We start from the raw sequence: 22,411 nt of genomic DNA, 5'->3' as shown, positions 1-22,411 counted from the left end.
TGGAAACTTCACATCTCATCTCTTGCTAAAACAGCTTCTATGAAGTTAGGTGTTCTGAGGCGTCTCCGCCAGTTTTTCTCGCCCTCCAACTGCTTACTCTGTATAAGGGCCTTATCCGTCCCTGTATGGAGTACTCTTCGCATGTTTGGGGGTTCCAGTCACACAGCTTTGCTTGATAGGGTGGAATCGAAAGCTCTTCGTCTCATCAACTCCCTCCTCTGACTAACTGTCTTCAGTCTCTTTCTCACCGCCGAAATGTTGCATCCCTTTCTATATTTTATCGCTATTTTCATGGTAACTGTTCTACTGATCTTGCTAACTGCATGCCTCCCCTCCTCCTGCAGCCACGCTGCACAAGGCTTTCTTCTTCCTCTCATCCCTATTCTGTCCAACTCTCTAATGCAAGAGTTAACCAGTACTCTCAATCATTCATCCCTTTCACTGGTAAACTCTGGAACTCCCTCCCTGCATCTGTATTTCCAAATTCCTACAACTTGTCTTCTTTTAAGAGGGAGGTATCGAGGCATTTGCTCCCCTAATTCTGGCTGACGGTTTTGGCACATTTTGTACTCTTTGGAGAGCCAGCGCTAAAGTGGGCCTTTTTCTAACTTTCTTTTTTTTTTTTTTTTTTTTTTTTTTCCTTGGCTGGCCCTCTTCCCTATGTAAAAAAAAAAATAAATAAATAAAAATGCTCGTGTGGCCCCATCTCCATATCTACACTTATCCAATTTTTCTTTAAAGCTAAGCACACTCTTTGCTGACACCACTTCCTCACTCAAACTGTTCCATGTCTCAACACATCTTTGTGAGAAACTATATTTTTTAACATCTCTCAGACATCTCCTCCTCCTCCTTTTCTTCATCTTCATCTTTCTCTCTCTGCTTTTCTATCTCTTTTTCTTTGTCTCCATTTCTTTGTGTGTCTGTTCTTTCTCTGTCTTTGCTTCTCTGTATCTCTTGGTGTATTTTTTTTTTTCCATTTGTCTTTGTTTCTTTTCATGTCTGTTTCTCAGTGTTTCTGTGTCTGTCTCTGTTTCTTTCACTCAATGTTTTGATCTCTCTCTCTCTCTCTCTCTCTCTCTCTCTCTCTCTCTCTCTCTCTCTCTCTCTCCTCTCCTCTCCTCTCCTCTCCTCTCCTCCTTCCTTCCTTCCTTCCCTCCCTCTCTTCTTCCCTCCCTCCCTTTTCCCCTCCCCCACCATCTCTCCTTCCACTAACACACCATTCTTTCCTCCCACAGGCTCTCCCCCAAGACTCTTCTCACATTCTGCACCAATGGAGTCTTGCTGCGGACACTGATGGGCGGCGACTCCTCCCTGGCCAGCGTGACCCACAGTGAGAATGGGAAGAGGGAGGGTGAAGGGAGGAGGGACGGGATGAGGGATGCTAGAAGATTAGAAAGAGAAGTGAGCAGTATAGGGGTTGGTCTGCTCCCCATTCCCTGTATTTTATTATATACTTTGCTTTGAGGTGGCAAGTCCCTGCTATAAGTTGGCTGTCCTCTGAGCACATGGGAGGTCATGTTGGGCCTTGGCAAAATTGTAGCAGACTGGGACTCCTTAATGTGGATATGTAGTCCTGCTAGGTCTTTTGTGGCTGGGATTGGTGGCCATTTTGTGTCCAGGGTGAGTGGGTTTGCATCTTCATAGGACATTGTGTAATAAAAGCTACTGGTCCCTTGGCTGGTAAAATCTTAGGGCCAGAGGACTTTATCTGTGCACTGTAGTTGTCTGCATTCTCACTGGTTCCAGCAAGATTTGGATGCCGGTTCTGTCCTCTGGGAAATTGTACATGTCACTGTAATATTCTATGGACATGGGTGGCTTGTCTGTTGTTCTTGCGAGGGCGATAGTCCATAGAATATTTGAATCTTCAATAGATTTAGTGTACATCTAACCCTCCGTTATCGCGCAAAATTAGTCCCTAAAAAGCAGCGCAATAGTGGAAAACACGATAACGGAAGTGAAGAATAAATAGGAAACAAATAAATTGGTGCTCTAACCCAAAAATTTTCCTAAAAACCAGCTCTGAACAACAGAATACATGTGAGATATTGAGGGATGGTGGTGGTGGCGGTGGTGAGCAGAGTGACCAGAACCCTTATTCAAATCATGTGACATGAATACAGCAATGATTGGCTGCTAGCTCCTCCTCTTCCTTATAATCATCATCTTTCTCCTCCTCCTCCTCCTCCTCCTCCTCCTCCTCCTCCTCCTCCTCCTCCTCCTCCTCCTCCTCCTCCTCCTCCTCCTCCTCCTCCTCCTCCTCCTCCTCCTCCTCCTCCTCCTCCTCCTCCTCCTCCTCCTCCTCCTCAGTACTGTCCTGACCTCTGCTGTGATCAGATGTGCTTTGCATTCTGTGAGTGTGTGTGACCTGACCTAGTGACCAACCGCATCGCCTCTCCCAACATTCCGCTGAGTATACTCCAGTTTTCATTTATCAGTAATTTTCTTTGCATTTTACTCTCCCGTAAAGTTTACTTTTACTTACGGGTATTTTCATTTGTCATTACAGTGATCTAATTAACTGTTTTCCCTGGTTGTTGTGCTATATTGCGAGTGTTACCCATACTAGTTTACTTATTCTCTTTTGCTATATATGTGAGTGTTCATTGTCATTGCAGAGCTTTATTTTCCTTTGTTTCTGTGTTGTTCCATTGTTTCTCTGTATTAAATTTGTGCGTTGTGTAGTGGTATTTCAACTGATTTTACTTCCCCAACACTCCTAGAGTAATTATAAAATTCCCCAGGGATTGTATATAGACCGCATTTTTAATCCCTTCAGGTCACACCTGGCTCCAGACGCACACCTGGACTAGTCAGTCCCTGCTGAGTAATTATCCTCTGCAGCCCATACCCACGTTTGTCACCAAACATGCCTTCCAATCTTCGTATGTGCGTTACCTGTCGGTCTAAGATGGCCCCACAATATTTCACACAAGGAAATGACTCTTGTCGGCTCTGCACAGTCAGCTCGCATAAACAAGATACAGGACACCGTTTCAGCAATACAACAGTTCTTGGAAAATAACGTGGTACCACAGTCTGACCTCACTCTCCCACTCCATCCCTCTGCTCCACTCTCCTCCCACTCCATTCCCTCTCGCTCCGCCTCTTCCTCCCCCGCTTCTACCTCCTCCCCTATCGCCACTGTCATCTCCCCCTCCTTCTCCGCCTCTCCCTCCTCTCGTGCCCTGTCCTCCCCTGCCGCCTCCTCCTCCTCCTCCTCACGTGCCTCTACCTCTGCCTCCTCTTCCCTTGCTACCTCCACTCCTGTCACCTCCTCCTCCTCCTCCTCCTCCTCCTCCTCCTCCTCCTCCTCCTCCTCCTCCTCCTCCTGCCTCTATCTCTCCTCCTCTTCCCTTGCACCCCACTCTACCTCTCCCTCCTCCTCCTCCTCCTCCTCCTCCTCCTCCTCCTCCTCCTCCTCCTCCTCCTCCTCCTCCTCCTCCTCCTCCTCCTCCTCTCCTACTTCTCCTTTCCCTATCCTTCTCCTCCTCCTCCTCCTCCTCCTCCTCCTCCTCCTCCTCCTCCTCCTCCTCCTCCTCCTCCTCCACCACCACCACCACCACCACCACCACCACCACCTCCTCCTCCTCCTCCTCCTCCTCCTCTTCAAACAGAGACTTTTTAGCAGAATTTTCGTTACAGGGCTACAATTTATTTAACTGTGAAAGAGTGCACAGAGTAGGAGGTGGAGTACTCCTATATGTCAAATCAGATCTTCGCCCGCTTTGGAAACCAGTCGAAAAGATAAATAATATTGATGTCTCATACGTTCAACTTAGCTCTAAACCGCGAAAATTAGTAATTGGTGTCATTTACCGACCTCCAGGACAACTACAGGAAGCTGACAACAAACTATATGAACAAATAGCTGAAATTTGTTCAGAAAATGAGACCATAATTGTTGGAGATTTTAATCTTGCCGTTAACAGATGGGGCGATCCTTTAAATTCACACTCGGGACAAAATTTGTATAATAATCTTTTAGAAAGTGGTCTTGATCAACTCGTACAACATCCAACAAGAGGTGATAATATCTTAGACCTTATTTTAACGACAAATGAAAATATAATTTCTAATGTAGAAGTTGGTTCCGAATTCAGCACCAGTGACCACCGGGCGATTACATTCAATGTCAAAACAAGTAAGATGCTCACAAATGTAAGTAAAGAAAAAGTACCTGACTTTCGTCGAGCTAATTTTGGAAAACTCAGAAAAATTCTGTCTGAAAGCGATTGGAGCCAATTATCGAGTGCAAATTGTATAAATGAAGCGTGGAAAATATTTACATTTAAACTAGATCGAGCTGTAAAATCCTCTATTCCACTACGAAATAGGCGCTCAATCGCCAGCTATAAACCTAAATGGTGGAATTCAGAAATAAAAAACTGTCTCTCTGCTAAAAAACGCGCCTACCACAAATACAAAACAACGCACAATGAAAGAGACAAGACTGAGCATGACCAATTGCGACGCAATGCTAAAAACTTATTAGGGAAAGTAATGAAAATTATGAGCTCCATATCGTCAATCGTAGCAAGACAAATCCTAAAGAGTTTTTCAGTTATATCAGAACTAAAAAAGCAATAGCTTCATCAATAGGGCCGCTAGCTCTAGACAATGGCGAACACACGGACGACGAAATTGAAATGGCTATTAAATTAAACAATTACTTTGCGTCAGTCTTCACTGAAGAAAATTATTCAGAAAATCAGCCAACTGCACCAAATCACAGCAATAATGTCTGTTTAAATACGTGCGATATCCAAGAAAATGTAATTTTGAGCGCAATAAATAAAGTTAAAACAAATAAAACTCCTGGTCCCGATAAAATTTCTCCACGAATACTAAAAGAGGCAAAGAAAGAACTTGTTAAACCATTGTCTATCCTCTTTAATAAATCACTAAGCACTCGTAAAGTTCCTGATGACTGGAAACTCGCTAACGTAACTCCAATCTTTAAAAAAGGTGACAAGTCTCAAACTAGAAATTATCGACCAATTAGCCTCACTTCAGTGGTAGGTAAATTAATGGAGACAGTTTTGAGGATAAAGTTGTTGCATTCTTAGAAAGTAACAACATAATAAACGAATCACAACATGGATTTAGAAACAAGCGGTCATGTTTAACAAATTTGCTTGACTTTTTCCATGATATATATAATTTGTACGACAACACCAGAGCGGTCGATATCATATATCTTGACTTCCAAAAGGCTTTTGACAAAGTGCCACATAAACGTCTTATCAACAAAGTAAAAGCGCATGGTATAACTGGTGACATTGCAGCGTGGATCGAGGATTGGTTGTCTGATCGTAAACAGCGAGTTGTGATCAATGGTAAATCTTCAGAATGGATTAACGTAAGCAGTGGCGTTCCTCAAGGATCAGTTCTGGGACCTATTCTTTTATTATATATATTAACGACATTGATGAAAGAATAAATTGTAAGCTCTCAAAATTCGCAGATGACACAAAATTGCAAACAGAGTAGACTCAGAAAGCCAAAGACAACTTTTGCAAAGAGATTTAGATACTCTCATCGAATGGTCAAACAAGTGGCAAATGAAATTCAATATAGATAAATGCCACGTTTTACACATAGGAAATCAAAATCCTCAGGCGACATACAAGATGAATAATACCCCAATGACGAGTGTGGACAAAGAAAAGATCTTGGTGTCATTGTTTCAGCAGACCTCAAGCCTAGCAAACACTGTACTGAAGTCGTCAAAACTGCGAATAAATTAGTTGGTTTCATTGGACGATCTTTCACTTTCAAGTCTGAAAAAATAATATTAACATTATATAACTCACTCGTCCGTCCACATCTCGAATACAATGTTCAGTTTTGGTCACCGTATTACAAAAAAGATATTGAAAAATTAGAAAAATACAACGCAGATTAACAAAAATGATCCCAAGGTTGCGGAACAAATCCTACGAGGAACGCCTAAAGGAATTAAATTTATTTTCTCTTGAGAAACGGAGAGTAAGAGGCGACCTTATCATGCTTTTCAAAATTTTTAATGGGTTTGCAAATATGAATATTCAAAAATACGTATCAGTCGACCAGTCAAATGTCACCAGAAGCAATGGTTTTAAAATTGTTGGTAAGCGCTTTGTAACAAATGAAGCCAAACACTTTTTCTTTAATCGCATAGTTAATATATGGAATGGTCTGCCATCAAATGTTGTCAACTCAGGTACTATCGAAACGTTCAAAGTTCGCCTTGATAAATACTTTGAATCTAATCCCCGGTTGTCGCTATTCATTTCCGAATAACTTGCGCTTTTTCTTTTATCTCCCGGGCCTCTGATCGTGGTTTAAATTGCCCGTTAGTTTGAATTACTCTCATCCTCCATACATGACACAGATAGCCCAGAGTGAACGGTCACTACTTTTACTCTCGATCTGTGAAGGGTTGTGCACTTTTACAGTGGTTGTACGGAGCTGGGGCCTGATTGACTGCTGCCTCTCTTGAAAGCGCCAGGCAAGGCTGCCGCACCACCTTTTTGACTCCACACTGTGTTTACATACATACTACACTACATTGCATACACGCACAGATAGCCCAGAGTGAACAGTCACTACCTACTACTCTCGACCTGTGACGGACTGTGTTTGGAGAGGGCCTTGTCAACCATTGATCATCATCGGGAACTAAGTACCAGGGATCAATGTTGCAAGGGGTTATCAGCGTACGGTATCCCTACAGGAAAGTATGCTATCTCAGTGGATTGAACGGAGCTGGGGCCTGATTGACTACTGCCTCCCTAAAAAGCGCCAGGCAAGGCTGCCGCACCACCCATTCAACATACACACTGTGCATCCACATACACAATGCACACACAACATGACATTTACCAAGCGTTAACACTTTCCCCCACAAACACAAGTAGTCAGACGTAGATTACACATTTCCTTTTCACTCTCTACTAAAATTCCATGTGATTTTTTTATATCACATGGTTTCGCCTTTTTTCCTGCCAGCCTCGGCTGGAAGGAGGGGTGGGTGGGGAGGAGCCTTCTGCTTTGCTGTCCTGTCTCTACCACTGGTAGTTAGTAGATAGTCTCCACAAACAGCCTAGTAAGGACCTAAGGGTCTGTTGCTGTTTGTCTTCCTTTGTATATATTCCTTTGTATATTCCTCCTCCTCCTCCTCCTCCTCCATCTAAATATTTGTCAGTGTGTGATTGGGATATGGGTAGTACTACTACTTCTACTACTACTCTGTGGTTGTAATGATGTGTTAATGTGTGTGTGTGTGTTTTTGTGTTTCTTTTTTTATGTAAGAGGAGAAAACTGGCCAAGAGTAACAGAAAGAGTCAACAAAAAGGACCACTTAGTTACCATTCTCTTCGCAAGGCTGAGAGAGTTTTAGCCAAAAAGCAAGGGATGAATATGCCTTTACCTCTCGCTTCCTCACAACATGTACAAAATGATAAAAAGATGAAAAAAAGACAAAATAAGAATAAAAACCAAAAAAAACTGAAATGACAGTGAACCAATAAACACCTGAAAAAAAATGAAGAAAACACACACACACACACACACACACACACAGTTTAATTTAAGTCGACTGAGCACCTCCACCCTTCACAGTTCTAGTGGACGAGGTGCATGAGAGGGACAGGTTCACAGACTTCCTCCTCATCGTTCTCCGTGACTGCCTACCAAAATTCCGGCACCTCAAGCTGATACTCATGTCTGCCGCCCTTGACGTCAACCTCTACGCCAAGTACTTCAACAACTGCCCCGTCATTGATAGTGAGTGATGGGGTGGTGATGGGGGCCTGTCCTTGTGTGTTTGATGGGATGTTTTTGGTGTTTAGGGTGTTTATGTGCCTTTGATGGGGTGGTGATGTGTATGTGGCATGAATTGGGTGTTGAAGGGTGTTTTGAGTGTTTGATGCAGTGTTGAAGAGTGTTTTTAGTGTTTGATGGGGTATTTTGAGTGTTTGATTGGGTGTTGAAGGGTGTTTTGAGTGTTTGATCGGATGTTGAAGGTTGTTTTGAGTGTTTGATGGGGTGTTGAAAAGTGTTTTGAGTGTTTGATGGGGTGTTTTGAGTGTTTGACGGGGTGTTGAAGGATTTTTTGAGTGTTTGATGGGGTGTTGAAGGGTGTTTTGAGTGTTTGATGGGGTGTTGAAAAGTGTTTTTTAGTGTTTGATGGGGTGTTTTGAGTGTTTGACAGGGTGTTGAAGGATTTTTTGAGTGTTTGATGGGGTGTTGAAGGGTGTTTTGTGTGTTTGATGGGGTGTTGAAGGTGTTTTGTGTGTTTGATGGGGTGTTGAAGGGTGTTTTGAGTGTTTGATGGGGTGTTGAAGGGTGTTTTGAGTGTTTGATGGTGTGTTAAGTGTGTGATGGGGTGTTGAAGGCTGTTTTGTGTTTGATGCTTTGAAGTTCTTCTCTTCAGTGTGTATTCATGTTTTTATTGTTATTGATATTGTATGTATGAATTTGTGTATAGTATTAATTTTCTTGTATATGTGTATGCATTTCAGACACACACAAAGTTCAGTTACAAATACACATACAGAAGGAAAATTGAAATACATTTATATATAACACCATACCAATAACAATGAAAAACTTAAATAATATAGATAAAAGTGATAAAACTCCAAATTACACCTTATATAACCTACTATGTATGTATGTATGTATGTTTGTATGTATGTATGTATGTATGTTTATGTATCCCTCTCCATCTTGTAATCAGAACTTAAGCTAAAATGTTTGTGTGTGTGTGTGTGTGTGTGTGTGTGTGTGTGTGTGTGTGTGTGTGTGTGTGTGTGTGTGTGTGTGTATTTTACCTAGTTGTAGTTTTACAGGGCCTTGGCTTTATGCTCGTGTGGCCCCGTCTCCATATCTACACTTACCCAGTCTTACTTTAAAAGTATGCACACTCGTTGCAGACACTACTTCTTCATTTAAACTGTTCCACGTCTCAACACATCTTTGCGGGAAACAATATTTTTTATTATCTCTCAGACATCTTCCTTTTCTCAGCTTTTTACTATGCGATCTTGTGCTTCAAATGTCATATTCTTCTCTCAGGATCAGTTTCTCATTATCCACTTGGTCCATTCCGTTGATCAATTTATAAACTTGTATCAGATCCCCTCTTTCCCTTCTCTGTTCCAGGGTTGGTAGATCCATAGCCTTTAGTCTCTCCTCATATGTCATCCCTTCAAATTCTGGAACCATTCTTGTAGCCATTTTTTGTAGTCTCTCCAACTTCCTTATGTGTGTGTGTGTTTCACTGTTTGATCTGCTGCAGTCTCTGACGAGACAGCCAGACGTTACCCTACGGAACGAGCTCAGAGCTCATTATTTCCGATCTTCGGATAGGCCTGAGACCAGGCACACATCACACACCGGGACAACAAGGTCACAACTCCTCGATTTACATCCCGTACCTACTCACTGCTAGGTGAACAGGGCTACGTGAAAGGAGACACACCCAAATATCTCCACCCGGCCAGGGAATGGAACCCTGGTCCTCTGGCTTGTGAAGCCAGCACTCTAACCACTGAGCTACCGTGTGTGTGTGTGTGTGTGTGTGTGTGTGTGTGTGTGTGTGTGTGTGTGTGTGTGTGTGTGTGTGTGTGTGTGTGTGTGTGTGTGTGTGTGTGTGTATTTCTTCCTCACTTATTTATTTTTCTTTATTATTTTTTCTCTTCTCTTTCTTTTTTCCAGTTCCTGGCCGCTGTTATCCCGTCAAGGAGTTCTTTTTGGAGGATGTGCTGAGATAGTGAGTATCCAGTAATGGGGTGATGGGGGGAGGAGCTGCCTGTGATGGGGAGGATGGGAATGGTATAGGTAAGTTCTGAAGGGAGGACGATGGGCAGGGAAGTAAAGTTTGGATGGGGGGAAGGAAGAAAATGGAAAAAGGTGATGATGATGGTAAATTGCAACAAGTGGTGATGGGAAGGGAGACAGGTTGAGAGTGGTGTGGCAATGTGATGGGAAGGGGAGCTGGAAATTAAGTATGATCAGAGGAAAGAGGGGATTTGTTCAGGAATTTATGTGATGTGTGTTTTGATTTGTTTACACCTTCACTTCCTTGCTCCTCTCTTCTCTTCTCTTCATCCCTTCTCTCTCAATCCTTTTTAATCACCTCATAATTATTCTTCTCCCTTCACACTCATTTTGCACCATTCACTCCTTCAACCCTCATCCTTCTTCTCCCTTCCTCCCTTCATCCACCTCATCTACCTGCCTCTCACCTCTTCAACCCTCATCCTTCTTTTCCCTTCCTCCCTTCATCCACCTCATCTTCCTGCCTCACCTCTTCAACCCTCATCCTTCTCCTTTCTTTCCTTCATCCACCTCATCTACCTGCCTCTCACCCCCTCAACCTTCATCCTTCTTTTCCCTTCCTCCTTTCATCCACCTCATCTTCCTGCCTCTTGCCCCTTCAATTCTCACACTTCTTCCTTCCTCTTTCTTCCCTTTGTCAACCTTACCATCACTTCCATATCCACATTTTATTTCCCATTTTTATCTATTCATCACCCTTTATCACTTTCCTTCCCCCTTCTTTTTTTCATATCTCTTCAAATCCCTGCTAACTTTAAATCTCTCACTCTTCCCCTTATCACCACCACCACTGCCACCACCACCACCACCACAGCACTAGTTACCAGACCCCAGAGATGGCCAAAGCAGCAAGGGAGCTAGAGAAAAGGCAGAGTGGACACAAGACAGCCACAGCATGGACACAGCAAATGTCACAGCAGATTCTGAGTAATGTCTCCTCGCCACCACCGGCACACACACCACCCCGGCCCACACAAGGCTCTGCGGGGGGGCCCTTGTCATCTGCCTCCACTCCAGGCCAGATGTCAGCTGTTGCTACACAAGGTACTAATGGTTTGTTTCTACTACCATTAGTGATGTTACCTATACTGCTGTAACTACTGATACCTTCAACTCTTGTTTATTCACTGGTCATAAGCAAGGACTTGATAGATTAAAGGTTATTGTCACCATTCCTTACTAGTATTGTGACATTCAGCCATACTGTTTTTATCTGCTTCTGTGAATGCTATCTCTTTTATTATCTTTGTATTATTGCTGTTGCTACTACTCCTCCTCTTCCTCCTCCTCCTCTTAGTGTTTTTGTTTTTCCTTTTCTTTTTATTTTCTTGGCTAGTGACCCTCTTACATAACAGATAATGTGTAGTGAGATATCTGGCTGGTCACATCTGACTCAAAGGCATGTGATGATCTTCCAAACTTGTGAAGTCATGAGTGTATGTATTTGATGTGCAAGGTTAGTGAGAAGTCTTGTGATAGTCATCCTCTTTCTACATCTGCTACTCCTATATACCTCCTCATATACACACACCTCTTTGTCATATCTAACTCCTTATACACATGCCTCTTCTTCCTCTCATCCTCCTATCTTCTTCCTCATACACACAATTCTCTTCTTCCTGTCTTCCTTCAATCTAACTCCTCATACACACACCTCTTCCTTCATTCTTCCTCCTATCTAACTCCTCATACACACACCTCTTCCAATCTAACTCATCATACATACACACCTCTTCCTACTATCTTCCTTCTACCGAACTCAGAAACTCCTTGTACACACACACACACACACACACACACACACACACACACACACACACACACACACACACACACACCGGTATCTCAGTGGTTAGAGCGCTGGCTTCACAAGCCAGAGGACCGAGTTCGATTCCCAGTCGGGTGGAGATATTTGGGTGTGTCTCCTTTGACGTAGGTGCTGTTCACCTAGCAGTGAGTAGGTACGGATGTAAATCGAGGAGTTGTGACCTTGTTGTCCCGGTGTGTGGTGTGCCTGGTCTCAGGCCTATCCGAAGATCGGAAATAATGAGCTCTGAGCTTGTTCCGTACGGTAACGTCTGGCTGTCTCGTCAGAGACTGCAGCAGATCAAACAGTGAATTACACACACACAAACACACACACACACACACACACACACACACACACACACACACACACACACACACACACACACACACACACACACACGAACAAATGATGTTGAGAGAGGAAAATTTAAATAGAACTATAAGATCGCATAGTAAAAAGATAGCCAAGGGAATATGCTTGAAGGATGTGAAGAAATATAGTTTCCCACAGAGATGTGTGGAGGTGTGGAATAGTTTGAGTGAGGAGGTGGTGTCAGCGAGGAGTGTGCATAGTTTTTAAAGGAAAGTTGGATGTGTATAGATATGGAGACGGGGCCACACGAGTATGATACCCAGGCCCTGTAAAATTACAACTAGGTGAATACACACACACATCTTTCCTCATATTGAACTCATATACACACACGCCTTCCTCCTGTCTTCTTCCTCCTACACACACATATCTCTTCCTCTAATCTTCCTCCTATTGAACTCAGAAACTCCTTGTACACACACACTCACACACATCTCTTCCTCCAATCTGCCTCCTATTGAACTCCTTATATACACACAGCCCTCATCTGATCTCTTCCCACAGAGATGGACAACAGTCTGCGGCGAGAGATGGACAGCTGCATACAAGAAGCGTTCCTCAGCGGCTCAGATGAAGCCTTCTCCCAGATGATGTATATGGTGATGTCAGAAAATGTGTCTCCAGATTACCAGGTGAGAGGGAGGTGTGCTAGGGGTGTAGGGAGGGTGTGTGTGAAGGGGTGTAGGAATGGTGTAGTGTTATCAGTGGACATTGTTTTCCTTTCATGCTTCTTGTAACTTTCTATCATGTTTTGGTAGTCTCAGTTCATCCACACACACACACACACACACACACACACACACACACACACACACACACACACACACACACACACACACACACACACACACACACACACACACACACACACCGCGTAGTGTAGTGGTTAGCGCGCTCGACTCACAATCGAGAGGGCCGGGTTCGAGTCCTGGGAAGCGGCGAGGCAAATGGGCAAGCCTCTTAATGTGTGGCCCCTGTTCACCTAGCAGTATATAGGTACGAGATGTAACTCGAGGGTTGTGGTCTCGCTTTCCCGGTGTGTGTGGAGTGTGTTGTGGTCTCAGTCCTATCCGAAAATCGGTCTTTGAGCTCTGAGCTCGCTCCGTAATGGGGAAGACTGGCTGGGTGACCAGCAGGTGACAGAGGTGAATTACACACACACATACACACACACACACACACACACACACACACACACACACACACACACACACACACACACACACACACACACACACACACACACACACACACACACACACAAAACGTCCTTTCACTTAAACAAAAACACACACACTCATTATCCTAACCCTTTCATTCCTCTTCTAACTCCCCAGTGCAACACCCTGACACCTCAAACATCCCTGCATTCCCTCCTCCCCACACAACATCTCACCCAAACCTCCTCACCCTTTCCTTAAACACTGAATGTCCTAAACCTTTCATATCTCTGCTGACAACCTACACAATACCGTAGCACTTCAAAAATCCCTAAAAATTCCTGCATTCCCTCATGATCTGTAACCTAATGCACCACCATTCACACCACCACACCCCCTTGACCCACCAGCACTCAGAGACATGGGCCACTCCCCTTATGGTGGCCGCAGGGCGGGGCCGAGTGGATGTCCTAGAGCAGCTGCTGGCCCTTGGTGCGTCCCTCACCCTGCGGGCCGCCAATGACTGGTCAGCTGCCTGCTGGGCCAAGTCGACAGGCCAGCAGGAGGCTCTCGACCTGCTCCATGCCTACAGGTAAGGCACTGCTTGTACTAGTTAGGCTCTTTGGTGTTTTGTGCCCTTGCTTCTTAACCTCTTCCTTATCACAAGGCTGTTTTGTGGTATGTGCATACCATGCATGGAAGTAACCTTATGGTACAGTATATGTGTACCACACTGATACATTGATGTGTGTCACCAAGCCCTGAGTTTGGATTTCCCCTTTTTCAGGCCCCACATGGTGGGAACATCTTGTCAAAACACAAACAAATGTTTGAAGTGTTATTTCCAGCCATTCTAGTGACTCCTCATTTGTCAATCAATATTGGAGTTTGTTTTTCACACAAACTAAAGCCAGTCATTATTGTTTTGTTTGAGAGTACGAATATTATTCCCATAGTACACATAAGAATATCATTTGTCTGTCTTGGAGAGACTGATATTTTGCTTCTAGATAGAGATAATGGCAGTGATGAGCACTGCCATAACTGTGAGAGATAGTGAGGACACACTACTGGAACACTCTTCAGATGGGCATGATTCAGACTATGATCCTGAAAAAGAGATAAGAGACAGGGAAGCTGACAGTAGTGTAGAAAGCCACTCTGCAAGTGACAATTCTGCCTGGGCATGACACACACACACACACACACACACACACACACACACACACACACACACACACACACACACACACACACACACACACACACACACACACACACACACACACACACACACACACACACACACACACACACACACACTTTACAAAGTGCCACATGCAAGATTACTATGGAGGTTAGAGGAGAAGGGTGGCTTAAAAGGAAGCACATTGAGATGGATAGAAAATTATTTCAGGGGGAGAGAAATAAAGACGGTAGTTAAAGATATGAAGTCCAAGTGGAGAGCAGTAGAAAGCGGAGTGCCACAGGGGTCAGTATTGGCACCAATACTTTTCCTCATTTATATTAATGACATGCCAGAAAGAGTGAACAGCTACTTAAATCTGTTTGCAGATGATACGAAACTGTGCAGAGTTATAAAGCAAAAGAGGATTGTGAAATACTGCAAGAAGACCTAAATAAGATCTGGGAATGGAGTAAAAGTGGGAAATGGAATTCAATGTGAACAAAAGCCATGTCATGGAAATGGGAAAGAGTGAAAGACGACCTGTGGGAATCTATAAGATGGGAGATGGAGTAGAACTGGAGAAAGTAAAAAGGAAAAGGACTTAGGAGTGACGATGGAAGAAAACAATCAACCAGTAAGCCATATTGATAGAATTTTTAGAGAAACATATAATTTGCTAAGGAATATTGGAGTAGCATTTCACTACATGGACAAAGAAATGATGAAGAAATTGATAAGTACTATAATAAGACCCAGATTGGAATATGCAGGAGTAGTGTGGACCCCTCATAAAAAGAAACACATAAGGAAATTGGAGAGGCTACAAAAAATGGCTACAAGAATGGTTCCAGAATTTGAAGGATGACATATGAGGAGAGACTAAAGGCTATGGATCTACCAACCCTGGAACAAAGAAAGGAGAGAGGAGATCTGATACAAGTTTATAAATTGATCAACGGAATGGACCAAGTGGATAATGAGAAACTGATCCTGAGAGAAGAATATGACATCCGAAGCACAAGATCGCATAGTAAAAAGCTGAGAAAAGGAAGATGTCTGAGAGATATTAAAAAATATAGTTTCCCGCAAAGATGTATTGAGACGTGGAACAATTTAAATGAAGAAGTAGTGTCTGCAACGAGTGTGCATACTTTTAAAGTAAGATTGGATAAGTGTAGATATGGAGACGGGGCCACACGAGCATAAAGCCCAGGCCCTATAAAACTACAACTAGGTAAATACACACACACACACACTGGTTGTCGTGAGGGAGTATTTCATTGCCAAAGATAATTTTTCCAGTTGCATCAAAATCACCAAAACTAGTCACGGTCCCTGTTTGAAACCACTTTGCAGTCACCATCATCTGTTGGAAATCACACTAAACTTAATTATTCTCATCACACTGTTCTCACCCTAATCTGTTTAAAGTCACACTGTTGTTATCCTAATCTGTTTGAAGTCACTGTTCTCACCCTAATCTGTTTGAAGTCACACTGTTCTCACCCTAATCTGTTTGGAGTCACACTGTTCTCATGCTAATCTGTTTGAAGTCACACTGTTCTCATGCTAATCTGTTTGAAGTCACACTGTTCTCATGCTAATCTGTTTGAAGTCACACTGTTCTCACCCTAATCTGTTTGGAGTCACACTGTTCTCATGCTAATCTGTTTGAAGTCACACTGTTCTCACCCTAATCTGTTTGAAGTCACACTGTTCTCATGCTATTCTGTTTGAAGTCGCACTGTTCTCACCCTAATCTGTTTGAAATCACACTGTTCTCATGCTAATCTGTTTGAAGTCACACTGTTCTCACCCTAATCTGTTTGAAGTCACACTGTTCTCATGCTAATCTGTTTGAAGTCACACTGTTCTCATGCTAATCTGTTTGAAGTCACACTGTTCTCACCCTAATCTGTTTGAAATCACACTGTTCTCATGCTAATCTGTTTGAAGTCGCACTGTTCTCACCCTAATCTGTTTGAAATCACACTGTTCTCACCCTAATCTGTTTGAAGTCACACTGTTCTCACCCTAATATGTTTGAAGTCACACTGTTCTCATGCTAATCTGTTTGAAGTTACACTGTTCTCACCCTAATATGTTTGAAGTCGCACTGTTCTCACCCTAATCTGTTTGAAATCACACTGTTCTCACCCTAATATGTTTGAAGTCACACTGTTCTCATGCTAATCTGTTTGAAGTCACACTGTTCTCACGCTAATCTGTTTGAAGTGACACTGTTCTCACGCTAATCTGTTAGAAGTCACACTGTTCTCACCCTAATCTGTTTGAAGTCGCACTGTTCTCACCCTAATCTGTTTGAAGTCACACTGTTCTCACCCTAATCTGTTTGAAGTCACACTGTTGTCACCCTAATCTGTTTGAAGTCACAATGTTCTCACCCTAATCTGTTTGAAGTCACACTGTTCTCATGCTAATCTGTTTGAAGTCACACTGTTCTCACCCTAATCTGTTTGAAGTCACACTGTTCTCATCCTAATCTGTTTGAAGTCACACTGTTCTCATGCTAATCTGTTTGAAGTCACACTGTTCTCACCCTAATATGTTTGAAGTCACACTGTTCTCATCCTAATCTGTTTGAAGTCACACTGTTATCACCCTTATCTGTCTGAAGTCACACTTGTCACCGTAATCTGTTTGAAGTCACACTGTTCTCACCCTAATATGTTTGAAGTCACACTGTTCTCATCCTAATTTGTTTGAAGTCACACTGTTATCACCCTTATCTGTCTGAAGTCACACTTGTCACCGTAATCTGTTTGAAGTCACACTGTTCTTATGGCCATCTTGAATTTTCCACCCAAGAAATCTGATTCCCCTTCCCATCACACAGGGCCATTTCTAGCTTTGTGGGGGCCCTAGGCAAGATGCTGTTTGGGGGTGGGGGGGCCTAGATTTCAGGAGTCCCTGGGTGACTTAGGAAATTTAAATTTTCCAAGCTACCCAGGGGGCCCCTGTGGTTGCTTGGGGGCCCTAGGCAATCGTCTTGTCTGCCTATAGCTAGAAACGGCCCTGCCATCACATTTGGATTCCTGGATTTTTTTACTCAAGAAATCTGTTTTAGAGTATTTCAACCTTCAAGATTTCACCAAAAGAAGTATTGCCTTTCAGAACTCAACATGTCCTGAATGGAATACAATAACAAACGATGAAAGGACTGCTACTCCACATTATCCACTGCAACACTCCACTTAATGAAATACAATAAAAAACAATCAAACCATTACTACTCCACATCATCCACTTCAACACTCCACTGACCCACACCCTCAAGCTTTTACCTTTGAATTCTGCCCTTAGTACTAAATTATACATGAAACAATACTAATAATCACCAAAAAACAAGTACATACTCCATATCACCATCCACTGTGACCTTCCACCTTCAACCTTCCACCTACTCCACCCATATGTTTCTCCCTGCAGTGCATGTGAGGGAGTGGATCTGCTTGGAGTGAGTGGGAAGAGCAGCCCAAAGGGGAGTGGAGGGCGTGGTGGTGGAGTGGTGGGGAGTGTGGAGGTGAACACAGAGGACAGGCGGGCCGTGGAGGCGTACCACCACTCCATCTCTGACGACGTGGTGGACTGTGACCTGCTCCACGCACTGTGCCTCAAGATCCACACTGATCAGCCACCTGGTGAGAGAGAGAGAGAGAGAGAGAGAGAGAGAGAGGATTGAGGGAGAAATGAATGGAAGAGAATGGATAGAGAGAGAGAGAGAGAGAGAGAGAGAGAGAGAGAGAGAGAGAGAGAGAGAGATGGGAAGTGAGGAAAGGCAATAGGGTAGAAAGGGCAAAGGAAATGTTAAAGGAATAGAGAGAGAGGGAGATAGAGATGGAAGGTGAGGGAAAAAGATTGGGATAGAGAGGGCAAAGGAAGACAGAAAGAGAAAGAGAGGGCAAGGATGGAAAGAGAGAGTGAGTGGGAGGGAGGATGTGGTGTTTGTATGTTTCAGAATGTTTGGATGGTTGTGGAAAGTTTTACTCCATGTTCAGGAATGTTCCACTTGGTTAGAAGCATCGCCTCACAGTAGCTGGACATAACAATCATCAGTGCGGTGGTGAATAGACTAACATTTTACCCTTCACCTAATAATTGCCTTAATTACTTCATTTTATATCCTATCAAGATTGAAAACTGTTATATAGTTCAACAAACACTGCTTCATCTTTTGGTATAAATAATATTTGGCTGACTTGTGTAAATATTGAGTTGAAAGAGGAAATATAAATACTTTTCAAGGGAGGTTTAGGTTGTTGTACATTTTGACACAGTGGATGATATTATATGACTGGCAGCAGTTGGTGGCCCTGCACACTATGGAGGGATGCCTTGGGTGACCTGGGAATCAGATCACTATAGCAGCATCACTTGAGCCCCACACACCACATATCATTCACTACACCACAGTTCAAGGGTAGTGTTGGGGGGCATTGTACACCTGACAATACAGCACTGTGCTAACTCACAGGTGCCATTCTGATCTTCCTGCCGGGGTACGACCACATCGTCACACTGAGGGACAAGATCATCACTGAGGAGAGACAGTACCTGCAGGGGGGGAAGTACTGCCTCTTCTGCCTCCACTCCAGCATGCAGGTGAGCCAGAGAGAGAGAGGCAGTAGAAAGATAGAATGAAGGTATTTGTGTGTGTAGAGAGAGAGAGAGTAACAGTGAAGGTATTTCTGTGTGTAGGGAGAAAGGGAGACAGAGAGTGACAAAGAAGAAAGAAAAAGTAAAGGAGACAATAAGAGATAGAATGAAGATACCTGTGTGTATGTGTGTGTGTGTAGAGAGAGAGAGAGAGAGAGAGAGAGAGAGAGAGAGAGAGAGAGAGAGAGAAATAGCACTACAAAGAAGGCATGTTCTTTTTGAGGATTACTGTTACTAAAGGTTTGGCCACACTGCTTGTGATTTATGGGGAGGTTAGAGGATAGTGGGATGCCTAACAGGGAGAGGCAAGCAGTGCAGTGTCTGCATTGAAAGAGGGAAAATTAACCAGGAAGTCAGTCGTTTAGATGCTGGTCACACCCACTCAGTGCAATCAGTGTCAATGTCAAAACTTTCACATTGCTTCTAAGACTGTTGCTGAAAGTATATGACCTGAATGTTGGCAGATTTTGCTGGATTCATGACTTTAACAAGCATCAAGAAAGACAAGCTGAATTTGACAATGAGTACTGCTAAGCTCACATGTACAACCTACAGCTACCCCTCCCTAATCCCTCCACACTACTCATGTCTTGAGCCAGCATAGGTGCAGATGTTGATCCACATGGTAGGTGATTTTGGAGGGAACTTGCTGTCTGCATTTGGTATGGCCACTCATATTAGATAGATAACTCATATTTGTTTTCACCTCTGACCCATTAGGCATACCACTGCCCTCCTTGACAATTGCATGCAGTGTGGCCACAACCTAACATCTGTTGCTAGAAAAGAACAGTAAAGGTTAAGATTAAGATATTTGGATGTAGAGAGAAAGAGAGAGAAGGAAGTGGTATTCTTTCATTACTTCTCTTTCTTGTTGGGCTTCAAAGACTCTGCTAGCTTTCCATTCAGTGACAGAAAAGTAACTGTTTCTCTCCTCCTCTGCCTCAGACACCCTGCCATTCTTCCCTTACATTGACAAGAATAATCATAATTTCTCTTCTCTCCCCCTGCCTCACACACCCTGCCAGTCTTCCCTTACAGTGACTTAAGAATAACCATCATTTCTCTCTCTCTTTCCCTCCCTCAAACACCCTGCCAGCTTTTCTATCCAGTGACAAGAATAACCATCATCTCTCTCTCTCTTCCCCTGCCTCAGACACCCTGCCAGTCTTCCCTTACAATGACATATGAATAACCATCATTTCTCTCTTTCCCTGCCTCAAACACCCTGCCAGCATTCCCTTACATAAGAATCACCATCATTTCTCTCTTTCCCTGCCTCAAACACCCTGCCTGCCTTCCCTTACATAAGAACCACCATCATTTCTCTCTCCTGTCATGCATTCTCCCCGCCCACAGTCCAGCGACCAGAAGAGAGTCTTCCGCCCTTCCCCGACAGGCGTTCGCAAGATCATTCTCTCCACCAACATCGCTGAGACAAGTGTGACGATCAATGACGTTGTGTATGTGGTTGACAGCGGCAAGGTGAAGGAGGTGAGTGGATGAGTGGATGATGGATGGGAAGAGGGATCAGGATCAGAGAGAGAGAGAGAGAGAGAGAGAGAGAGAGAGAGAGAGAGAGAGATTAGAGAGAGAGAGAGAGAGAGAGAGAGAGAGAGAGAGAGAGAGAGAGAGAGAAGAGAATAAGAGGAAGGAGTTAGAGAGAGAGAGAGAGAGAGAGAGAGAGAGAGAGAGAGAGAAACAAGGAAGAGAAGGAAGAACAGGGTTGAAGAATGAAGTGGATATGGAGGAGGTAAAGGAGATGGAAAGTTTGATGAACAAGAATGATGGGAAGAAGAAAGGAGGAGAAAGAAGAGAAAGAGGAGGAGGAGGAAGAGTGAGATAAATTAAATAGGAGGAAGAGGAATTGGTAAAGAGGAGGAGAAAGAGGAGTGATAAAATGTGGAAGAAGAGGAATTGATAAAAGAGAAAAGAAAGAAGAGGGATTGGTAAAAAGGGAGGAAGAAGTGGAATTGATAGAAGAAGAGAAGGAGAAAGAGAAATTAATAAAGAAGAGAAGGAAGAGGAGGAGGAAGAGGAACTTATTAAAGAAGAGGAGGAGAAGGAGGAGGAGGAACTGGTAAAAGAAGAGAAGAAGGGAAAGGAATTGATAACAGAAGAGAAGAAGGAGGAGGAGGAAGATGAATTGATAAAAGAGGAGGAGGAGAAAGAGAGAGACAGGGAATGCAGTGACAAAGAACAATAACTACTATCCTCTTTCACTCTGTTGGTTTGTTATAGATTACAGAGAGAGAGAGAGAGAAGTTTAAATGGTGTTCCTCCCTCTCCTGCACCAGCTAAGTTTCTTCCCAGTGATGATAAACATGCTCTTCCCTTACAAAGACTACTAGTGTCCTGTTCCACTCAGCCAGTCACCCCCCCCCCCTGGCAGGTGAGCTACGACTCGATGGTGGGTGTGTCGTGCCTACGGTCAGTGTGGATATCTCAAGCCTCCAGCCAGCAGAGGAGGGGACGTGCCGGTCGCTGTCAGCCCGGCATCTGCTATCACCTCTTCTCTAGGAGTCGATATGCAGCATTGCAGCTCTACCAGACTCCAGAGATTCTGCGCACTCCTCTCCAGGTCTGTGTGTGTGTGTGTGTGTGTGTGTGTGTGTGTGTGTTTACCTAGTTGTATATTATAGGGTTTGAGTGATGTCTATAGTGACCTGTCTCCATATCTAATTTTATCAAACTTTTCCTTGAATATGTGTTCACTTTCTACTGTTATAGTCTCTTCACTCAATCTGTTCTAGATGTCCACCATCCTATGTGGAAAACTAAGCTTTTTAATGTGCCTCAAACATTGGTTTTACATTATCTTCTTAGTGTCCTCTTGTCCATCTATCTCCATCTTCATTCAGTGATACCAGGTGTGTGTGTGTGTGTGTTGACATCTTTTCTACAAGCACTCTTCTTCAGCCTCTCTCCATGTCCTTGTGTATTATATGGATTCCAAACCATCATCTCGTTCCAATCCATCCTCTCCATTTCCTCGTATGTTTTACTTGTTGTAACCAAGTCTCTCCTTTCTCTCCTTTTCCCCATGGTTGGTAGATGTAAACTTACCAATCACTTCACGTGTTAAGTCCATGGTATTTGGTACCATCGTTGCTGCTCTCTGGACTCTCTCTAATTTCCTTATATCCTTTCTTGTAGGACAACACTAAAGCTGCATATTTCAGTCTAGTCTAATCAGTGATATAATTACAAAAGCCAGCCTTTTTCTTCTCAACAAGTTATAGGTTTCTCCTGTAATGTTACTAATGTGTTTCTCAAATGTCAAATTCTCAGTCACTGTAACACCTTTATACTTCACCTCTTCTGCTCCACTCAGTCCTTCACTATTCAACAGTTATTTTTTTTTTACTTTTC

The 22,411-nt window shown here is 43.4% G+C and overlaps 1 protein-coding gene across 1 annotated transcript in view; it reads left to right on the top strand.

Annotated features, from left to right (window-relative positions):
* Positions 1-22,411, top strand: part of LOC123518711 (3'-5' RNA helicase YTHDC2-like) — a 61,133-nt gene that overhangs the window by 14,982 nt on the left and 23,740 nt on the right. Inside the window, 10 exon segments of the mRNA XM_045279714.1 lie at positions 1,239-1,333; positions 7,609-7,773; positions 9,709-9,763; positions 10,646-10,875; positions 12,518-12,645; positions 13,584-13,765; positions 17,813-18,024; positions 18,858-18,985; positions 20,399-20,533; positions 21,432-21,620. Of these exon segments, the coding sequence (XP_045135649.1) occupies positions 1,239-1,333; positions 7,609-7,773; positions 9,709-9,763; positions 10,646-10,875; positions 12,518-12,645; positions 13,584-13,765; positions 17,813-18,024; positions 18,858-18,985; positions 20,399-20,533; positions 21,432-21,620 (1,519 nt within the window).

This window comes from Portunus trituberculatus, chromosome 6 (assembly GCF_017591435.1).
Source record: "Portunus trituberculatus isolate SZX2019 chromosome 6, ASM1759143v1, whole genome shotgun sequence".
NCBI lineage: Eukaryota > Metazoa > Arthropoda > Malacostraca > Decapoda > Portunidae > Portunus > Portunus trituberculatus.
This window is presented reverse-complemented; position numbering and strand designations above follow the sequence as displayed.